General features: G+C 35.1%; 1 protein-coding gene across 1 annotated transcript; it reads left to right on the forward strand.

Annotated features, from left to right (window-relative positions):
- The first annotated feature begins 402 nt into the window (after positions 1–402).
- On the forward strand, positions 403–906 carry LOC131621998 (uncharacterized). The gene has a single exon (XM_058893055.1). The coding sequence runs from the start codon at positions 403–405 to the stop codon at positions 904–906; it is 504 nt and encodes a 167-aa protein (XP_058749038.1).
- Positions 907–9,841: the final 8,935 nt, after the last annotated feature.

Below are 9,841 nucleotides of genomic sequence, written 5' to 3' on the forward strand. Positions count from 1 at the left end.
ATAGATGTTGATGCATCGCTTCACGATGATTCTGCATATGCTTTGTTAAGACCTGATTTTGTTCGTCCCATATATCGAATTAAAGGCTCGTGTAGAGGGTTTCTTCTTTTGCACTGTGGCTTATACTTTTAAGTATGGAATCCATCCACCCGTCTGGTCAAACAAATACCTGAATATCCTCTTAGAGAGGCTGCTTCACTTAATTTTCTATTTGATTTTGCAGATACTATTCTGTTAGGTTTTGGATATGATAACTCAACTGATGATTATTTTATACTGTCGTGGATATTTGAAGGCTATCCGTTTGAAGGCTATCAGATAAGTAGTTCAACTTAGTTTTGGATTTTCTCTTTGAGAGCTAATAAGTGGAAATCAATTGAGGTTGCTTCTCATTTGCCTTATATGGTTACCGTGAAAGGGGAAAATGGCGCTAGAGGCGGGTTGTTCTTGAATGATTCTATTCATTGGGTGGTTTATAATGTTGAGATCTCAAAGTATGTTATAGTTGCCCTTGGTTTAAAGGAGATGAAGATATCTGAGATAGCTCGGCCCGATGATTCTGATATAGAATTTGATTTGTTGGTAGTTGGAGGACTAATTAGTGCATGGATGAAAGACGTGGATACAGTGAAGATATGGGTGATGCAAAAATATGCAGTGCAATCATCTTGGACCAAGATTATTGAATTTTCTGTTGATCCTGTTTTGAACGATTCTTTATTTATAGTATGCGTAACAAATTTTGGTGATATCATTGGAAAAGATGGTGAAGGTAGATTGGTGAAGTTTAACGACAGAGGAGAGTTTCTAGAGCGTCCCTTCTGTCATGACAATTGCTCAGAATCATCCGAATTTGTAGCGTATACAGAGTCTCTTTTCTCACTCCCTGACACCAGTCAAGTTTAAGAAGATTAGCATTCACGAACGGTGAAACTGCTATCATCATTATGTTTAAAAATTTTCAGAATTTTAGTATGTTATAGCTGTGTCAACATTAACAATTTGTTTCCTTCCATTATTTTACTGTTTTTTTGTTTGTTTGATGTCTTGATACAAAGTTTTTTGCATTGGTAGCATGATATGATGTCTATTTTAATCTGTTATATACTGATTAAGGAGTTAAAAAAAATGAGTCATTTATGTTTTGCCATCTTTGGGATACACTTTCATTCATAAACTGAAAAAGAAGCACAAAGCATTATAAATCAATAATCTATATCAATCTAGCATTTTAGAAGGATATGGTTAAATGAGTCTTATCTAATGGAATTATCTAGATGTTGCAAAATCAGAAACTTTGGTGTTATAGTTACTGTCTAGAAGTACGTTGGTTGGTTTGAATGTTTGATATCTATGTGAAAGATTGGAACAAAAGCTGAAAAATGCATATATCTCAAAAGAACAAATGTGATCGGACTACAACAGCCATCGATGAATCGTCAATTAAACCGAAGAGAGTTGGTATGCTTACACCAAAATCTAACACCATATATGTACCGATATCAAATACACAGCCCCTTGGAATTGTTTGTATTAGCAAAAATAAAAAATAATGATTAAATATCTTCGAAAAACAACACCGTATTATTATAAAGTGTAGATGTTACATTTAGTGTAAAAATAGCATTTCACTTTATTGAACTAGAAGAGTTTTCTTAGAAAAGTAGTGAAAATTTTTGAAAAAAAAGTTGTTAGGTGAAAAACACCCAACAAAAGTTGTTAGGTGAAAAACACCCCGCAACTATATTTAAAAAAAATTGAGGGAAAATTTTGGCATTTACTGATGGCACAGTGTGGCGTGTGTCCGTTTGACTGACACAAACGTTGCAAGGTGAAAATCACCTAGCAAGTCTCAACGACTCTAAAAGTAGCGGGGTATTTTTCACCTGACAAATTTACTTTAAATACCACCACTTCAGTTTCCTTTCTCACATTTCAGATTCAATAAATTTTACTCTTTCATTTTCTTTTTCTCCCAGCTACAGTTCCACACTTCAAAACCCTCAAAATCTTTCAAAGCTTTCATTTTTAACACAAATCAACACTTTCAAGACTCAAACTACTTGTTGGTTTCAAAGTTCTTTAGTTTTTTCATCAAATCCATTATTTAAGGTACACATATGAATTAAATTGTTTATTATTTTATATTCGGTTGTATGAACTAGTTTAAAGTATGCATTTTTTTAGTGAAGTTTGTAACATGTAAATAGTGATAGTTAGATTTGTGTATAATAGTTTAGAATTTTTTTTTGATGAAATTAGTATGATTTTGTGTATAAATATGTTAAAATGTTAGAATATATGTATGTTAGAATAGGTAAAATTGTTAGAAACCTGTATGTGAAATTTTTAGAATTAGGTACATATTTTTTTTCATTTTTTTCATACATAAATAAATAAATAATATAATAGTTTTTAATTTATTATTTTTGTAAAACAAAAATATATTTTATATGTATATATATATATATATTAATATATTATATTATTATAAATATTAAAAATTTTGCCAGGTGAAACTCACTCAGCAACTTTCTGTCTATTTAAAATTTGTCAGGTGAAACTCACCTCGCAACCTTCTGTCTATTCTACTTTGAACATCCCGCTCTGCTCTGCTCTGCTCTGACACGTGTGCTCTATTCTGCTCAACCTCTGTCTATGTTGCGAGGTAAAATTGTGAAGTGATAGTCACCTGGCTAATTTGCGAAGTACTTTTCCCCTTGCAATAAGTTCCGACTAACGTTTTTGCAAGGTAGTTGGTCAACCTCGCAATTATTGCGTTGCAGGGTGATTTTTTCTTTTGCGACGTGAAGTTCACCTGGCTAATTGCACTTATTTTTGTAGTGACAGTTGGTTAATGCATTATCCAGGTATTAAAAATAATTTTTAGCAGTCACCAAACTTGGTTAATGCAGTGTAAACATTTGGTTAATGCAGTTATCAAGTTGGTTAATGCACGTCCATGTATTAAAATAAAAGACCATATATAAATAGTATTCGTCCGTACATGAGTAGTGTTCGTCTATACATGAACAGTGTCGTCATTACATGAACAATGTCGTACGTACATACGGTGTTGGTATAAGAATAACATTTCTGTTTATTTATTTACATAAGACATAATATAAAATGTACTTTTTCTATAAATAAATAATATTTAATATTTGTACACTTTTAAAATTCTAACATTGTATGCACCTTCAAATTTCAAGAATACGAGGGATAAATTGAGAATTTGTATTGCCGAAGAATTATAAGAATTACAGGTTGGGAGACTTACAAATAATATTTTCTCTCTTCTCTATCTAGTGGTGCATACAAATTCAGGAAAGAGATTTTCCAATGTCAAACCTGATGTGGTGACTTGTGGACAAGGGAATGTCATAAGAATCCCCAGTAGTCAAAGCTTGGGAAGAGAGAAAGAAAACAAGATAATTTCGTGAGTGATGCACTGTTATTGAGGGTGATTACACATCTTTCAAGATTCTCTCCTTGACTAGTAGATCGATACAAACAAGGTGATGCCTCTCTATTTAAACTCTAAACCATATTACATCTTCCTCTTGTCAAGCTTTGTGTTTCAATATGAGTCAATCTCCCAAAAAGGTTGATGCTAAAAAGGTCCAGGAGTTAGGAAAGAAGGCTAAGAGTACTAATCCAAAGATCGTTAAATCCAAGGTGGAAACAATTGCTGGATCATCAGTGGATGGGAAAAATTTTGTAACAAAGATGAAGTCCCTAAAAAAATCATGGTCAATTACACGACTCTGTCTCAGATGCTGAAGAAGATTGGATCACTTTCATTAACTCAGGATGTAGGTTTGAATAGCTGTTTTAAAATAAAAAATTCCCACTGCTATTCCTTGTTTGTTGGTTTGTAATAACGTCCTAGGTTTTCTCTTGAGAAATTTCTGGATCTTTGTTGTTCTAATGCTCTGTTGTGATGAGCTACATGCTATGTTCTCTACCTAGCATCTGATTACACCAAGTTTTATTTTGCTTATATCTGTTGATTATACTTGTATGGATGTGTGCTTCTGATTTTTTGGTATATTTACTCTATGTTTGTCAAGATTGGCTAAACAGATAGGTTATTTGTCATGTTGTCATGACAAACGTCTTAACATGATGATGATTGATAGGATTGTACTACTGCTTAGGGAGAGTAGTCTTTATTGTTGCTTGCTATGTAAGCAACTATTTAGGGGGAGCATGAGTGTCTGTCATGCTTGTTGTTGGTGTTTCAGGAATTTGTCTTGTGTTTGCTACTACAATTGATATGTGTGTATGGTGTCATACAAGATGTTCTGACATGCAAGGATCTGTACCAAAGGAGTTTTCCCTTGAATAATGAGTTTGGTAAAGATGTTCTAGACCTAAAGAAAATGGCATAACTAATCAAGATAGCTAGTTTAATGAAGAATGTTGCTGGTGATTGAAGATATTATGAGAATTGTTTTGGTGATTTGGGTTTTCCCCTTACAATTGAGTTTGGCCAAAATTATGGCTAAAAAGGTCGAGAAATAGTTGTGGTTAGTTTTTGTTCCATGAGACAGGGAAAGTACTATAACAAGGGGAGCATAGTTTTTGTGTGTTGAGTTTCTCAGTTTTTTGTTTTTGAGATGTCACGTGTAATGATATCTTTAGAAGTAAAGAGTGTTGCACTGTTGATATCTTTAGGATTAAACTGTGTTGCTGCTGCTTGTAGAACTCTGATGTTTTTCTATTTGCAGTTTATACAAAGGTTACATGTATTTCATGTAGCCTATGTTTTGTTTTGTGGTTTTATTCCTTGTCTCCATGGTTGTTGTGCAAAGGTTGTTTTAGACGAAATTTCCCAAAGTGGAAGATTGCAAGTTCCTTGGGTTTTAGGATTGGCAGCAGTTTTTCTAAAACATGTATCACTGCCAGATGTTGGACACGATTTTGTGAAATCCTGAACAATTATCATATCAGGAACTAAACTGCTATTACTTTCTTGACATATTTGATTTGATTTTGTGAGATCCTCTATGGATATATCTCACTGACTTGTGCATGTCAAGAAGATTTTATTTGAAACAATTGATTTAATCTGCAAATGTGCATAAGTTTCTAAAATTGGATATTGAGACAATTGTGGAAACTTGTGATGTTTTGTTCCAAGATTCAAGGAGATTTTTTGCATAATTGGTGCAACCCTCAGCTTGAGGATCAAAAATTATTTGGCTAAAGAAGTCAAAGCCCATGGATAGCAGAGGAGTATATAAAGGAAGCCCTAATTCTAATGCAATTTGTCTCTTCACAAATTTGTAAAAGAAAAAGGGAAATTTAGAGTTTTAGATTTTGAGAGTTGTTTTAGTGTGCCGTGTGTTGTGTGTGTTACTCATGTATCCTTTAATGCATTAAGGTTGACTGCTTGTTCATTGTCAATTACTCATGACCTTTTAAACAATGAGTGTATTGTGTGTAATTGGAAGTATGTTCTTGTGTTATTTATCACTAAGGTGATTTGAAGTGAGAGGGGGTCTCATATATAGGGGAGTCCTAGGTAGAAGTTGCACAAAGTAGTAATTAGGCGATAAGTTGTAAATTAAGGTTGTTTATCTTTGAACTAATACTATCATAGTAAACTTTATTCCTGGCTTGGATGCCCCCAGAGTAGGTGATGTTGCACCAAACTAGGTTAACAATTGACTTTTGTAATTTATAGGTTGGTAAAATTTTTGTGTCATATAGATGATGTCTCAACCTCTGTCTTGACATTGTATTTTGATGTTAGGACATTGGTGTGACATCTATTGTAAAGTTTCCAGAATTTTAAGATTTATTAACGATCAGAGGTATTATCTCTCCCTCGTGTGATCTTGCGTGTGTTCTTTGCACGACTGTTGGTGAATCTCTAGAGCATTCCTTGCTTTTCTGTTGGGTCTCCGTGTTGTTCAGGAAGGAGGTAGCAGAGTGAATCGGTCTTTTGGAGTATTAGGTAAAGTGCTTCAAGGGCAGTTTCTTGAGGTGGTGTTCTTATTGCAAATATAAGAAAGTGAAAGTCGGCAACGAAGGTTGTGTTTGGTTAGCGACTTGTTGGAATTTGTGGATTTTGAGAAACGACATAATTTTTAAGAATGAAGATTGGAACATTTTAAATGTGGTTTGGAACGTTAAGGTTTTGGTTTGGAGATGGTCTTTCATCGGAAATATTACATATCCTAATTGTAACTTTTACAAATTTAGCATAAATCCTTTGTTTTATTTATCTTAAATCGCAACTGGATTATAATTTTTTGTTTTAGAGTTTTTGTCTCGTCTTTTTGTAATCAGGATTGAGAACCCTTAGTTCTCTAATTAATATATCGTAGTTAAAAAAGTATGATAAATAAATTAAAAAGAATTTTAAAAATAGCTATTTTAATAGCACATCATGATTTAGAATTAGAAATAAATCATCTTCTTATTCATTAAAGGGTTAAATACAATTCACCCCCTGCCATTAGGGCGTGTTTCAGATTTGCCCCCCTGAACCTTTTTTTTTAAGAAGACACCCTTATAAAAGTGTAAAGTCAGTTTCACCACACCCTTTTACTACTAATGCTTACTGGGCTTTGACTGATTGGCTGACGTGGCAAAGGAATAATTTTTAAAAATAAAACTCGTGAAGAATCCTTTATGTTAGGTTTACCCCCCGGGAATTAGAAAAGCTAGGTTTCATTGTTTGGGTTGGAGAAGACGACTTGAAAGCACAACGCAGTGGAGGAAGACGAATCAATGGACGGCAACGGCGAATGTTCAAAGGTTAGTTCCCTTAATCGATGTCTGTAACTTGATTCTACCATGGTTTTGTAAACTTTTTTCTTACATTACATTTAACATTTCAGAATAATGTACTATTTAATGTTGTGTTTCGACATGGAGGAGAGTTTATTGATAATAATGATGGTGAAACGATTTACAAGGGTGGTGTTTCTACTCTAATTTCTGAGGAACATATAGATGAGTGGACAATGCATCATGTTCTTAACTTAGTAACTGGGTGGGGGTACTTAGAAGGGTCTTTTAGGTTGTGGACCAAAATAGTTGACATAGACCCTAATTACTTTCAGATTAGAAATGATGGGGATGCCTATGATTTTGCTGCCTATAGTTGTGCGATGCAAGTGGTTGGGGAAATTTTTGTGGAATATGATCCAAGTGTAGTTGGTAGCACCCCTAAGTTTGTGTTTGATTTAGAGGTTAGTGATGAAGAGGTTGTTGAAGGTTTTAATGATAGTGAGGATGAAAGGGCAACTGCCATTGTTGATGGGTTTGATGAGCTTAATGGTATTGATGTCACTGTTCCAATTCGGGAGGGTCCAGTCATTGCAGGTTTGTTACCATGTCCAAAGAAGAAGAAATATGATGATGATGAGGAGGAGTACCTTAGTGAAGAGCTTAATAGTTCTGACCCTGATAACTTAGAAGATGACAAAAAGCCTAAGTTTGAAAAGTTTAAGAAAGAACAACTTACAAAGGATTTTAAGTTTAAGTGGGGTATGGAGTTCACTTCCCTAGATGACTTTAGGGAGGCTATACGTGAGTGGACAGTTTTAAATGGGAGGGAAATAACATTTGTAAAAAATGAGGGATATAGGGTGAGAGTTGAATGTAAGGCCAAGTGTGGTTTTTTAATGCTTTGTTCCAAAGTGGGCCACAAGCACACTTATGCAATTAAGACTATAAAGGACACCCACACATGTGCTAGGGTTTTGGATAACAAAACTGCAAATTCAAAGTGGGTGGCCAAGGCAGTGGTAAAGAAAATGCAGACTTGTGACAACTTGAGGATCTGTGATATTATTCAAGATATGAGGCAAAATTATGGAGTGGGTATCACTGTGGGCAGGGCACGAAAAGCAAAAATGATAGCAAGACAAATGATAGAAGGGGATGCAGACAAGCAATATTCAAATTTGTGGAGGTATGCAGCTGAATTGCATAAGGTGAGTGCTGGAAACACTGTAAAGATCAACATTGTGAGACCATCACCTTCCATCCAACCAAGGTTTGGTTCTTTCTATTTCTGTTTTGAGGGATGTAAAAAAGGGTTCATAAATGGTTGTAGACCTTTCATTGGGGTGGATGGCAGTCATATAAAGACTAAATATGGAGGTCAGTTGTTGATAGCGGTGGGGAGGGACCCCAATGATCAATATTTTCCACTGGCCTTTGGGGTTGTTGAAACAGAAACAAAAGAATCTTGGAAGTGGTTTATACAGCTGTTAATGGAAGATGTTGGAATAGAGAATAGATATGTATTTATCTCAGACCAGCAAAAGGTATTGCCTCCAACATTTAATTATATACTTTTAGTTTTGTCTTTAAACTAATTATGTGTTATTTATCATTGTTGCAAGGTTTGGTGGCAGTATTTGAAGAAATATTTGAGAGAATTGAGCACAGACTTTGCTTGAGGCATTTGTATGCAAATTTCAAGAAAACGTTTGGTGGAGGAGCACTTATAAGAGATCTAATGATGGGAGCAGCCAAGGCAACATACCATCAAGCATTCTTGCAGAAGATGACTGCATTAAAGGCAGTAGATCCACAAGATTGGACATGGCTAATGGGAGTGCCTACTAAATCTTGGTGTAAGCATGCTTTTAGCTTTTATCCTAGGTGTGATGTTTTGATGAATAATATCTCTGAGTCCTTTAATGCAACAATCTTATGTGCTAGAGATAAACCCATATTGACAATGTGTAAGTGGATTAGGAAATATCTAATGAATAGGTGTAGCCAATCTACTTTGAAACTTGATAAATGGCCACACAAAATCATGCCAATCCATAGGAGGAGATTAGATGCTGAGGTAGCTATGAGTGGTCAGTGGTTACCAACTTGGGCAATGGGGAAAAAAATTCAAGTCACACATTCTTATAACAGCCAAGAATTTATAGTTGACGTAGCTAAAAGGTCATGCTCATGTAATTTTTGGCAGCTAGTTGCTATTCCCTGTAGGCATGTTGTTGCTGCCCTAGGCTTTAGACAGCAAAATCCAGAAATGTTTGTTCATGAATGTTATAGCAGGGAAAAATATGCTTTATGCTATGGTTTTCCTTTTAGTCCTATAAATGGACAAGACATGTGGCCTATGGTTGAAAGTGAAGATCTCTTGCCTCCTGACTTCAAAAAGGGTCCTAGTAGACCAAGGAAATTGATGATTAGGGAGATTGGAGAGGAAGGTTCTAGGAGGAGGCTACCTGGTGTGTCTTACAGGTGCACTAAATGTGACAAGATTGGGCATAATATTAAGTCATGCAAGAGCAAGGTGCAAGATCCAAGTGCCTTGAAAACAAAGGTATGTCATTAATGGATATTGATATTGCTTTTTACTTTAAATTATATACTGATAATGTAATTATGTTGCAGAAAAAAGGACAATTGAGAACTGCTACTAATGCAAGTGCAAAAACTCCAAGTGCTAGTGCAGTCAACACAAATGAGGTCAATGAGGTCAAAACAAATGAGGTCAATCCAAATGAGGTCAATACAAGTAAGGTCAATCCAAATGAGGTCAACACAAGTGAAGGCAATGCAAGAGAAGGCAATCCAAGTGAAGGCAAGCTAAGAGAAGTTAAAATCAGTAAAGTCAAACCAAGTGAAGTGAAGACAAGTAAAGCCAAACCAACTCCAGCTGAAGTCAGTGCCAAAAACAAAGGAAAGGCTCAGGTGAAACCAGTGAGAATGAGGGTCAGTGAGAGAATTAAGGAAAATTGGTTTAAAAAACCAAGACCTTACACAGGTCCTAGGTCTGCACCAGAACAGCCATTATGCTTGACAGAAGAAGAAGATAACAATGCATCACAAAGGAAGATGAAGACTACTC

This window comes from Vicia villosa, unplaced genomic scaffold, assembly GCF_029867415.1.
Source record: "Vicia villosa cultivar HV-30 ecotype Madison, WI unplaced genomic scaffold, Vvil1.0 ctg.000022F_1_1_1, whole genome shotgun sequence".
NCBI classification, from domain to species: domain Eukaryota; kingdom Viridiplantae; phylum Streptophyta; class Magnoliopsida; order Fabales; family Fabaceae; genus Vicia; species Vicia villosa.

What these genes read in the sequence shown, in the direction of transcription:
- LOC131621998 (XM_058893055.1), top strand. Translation starts at nt 403, where the DNA reads ATGGTTACCGTGAAAGGGGAAAATGGCGCTAGAGGCGGGTTGTTCTTG.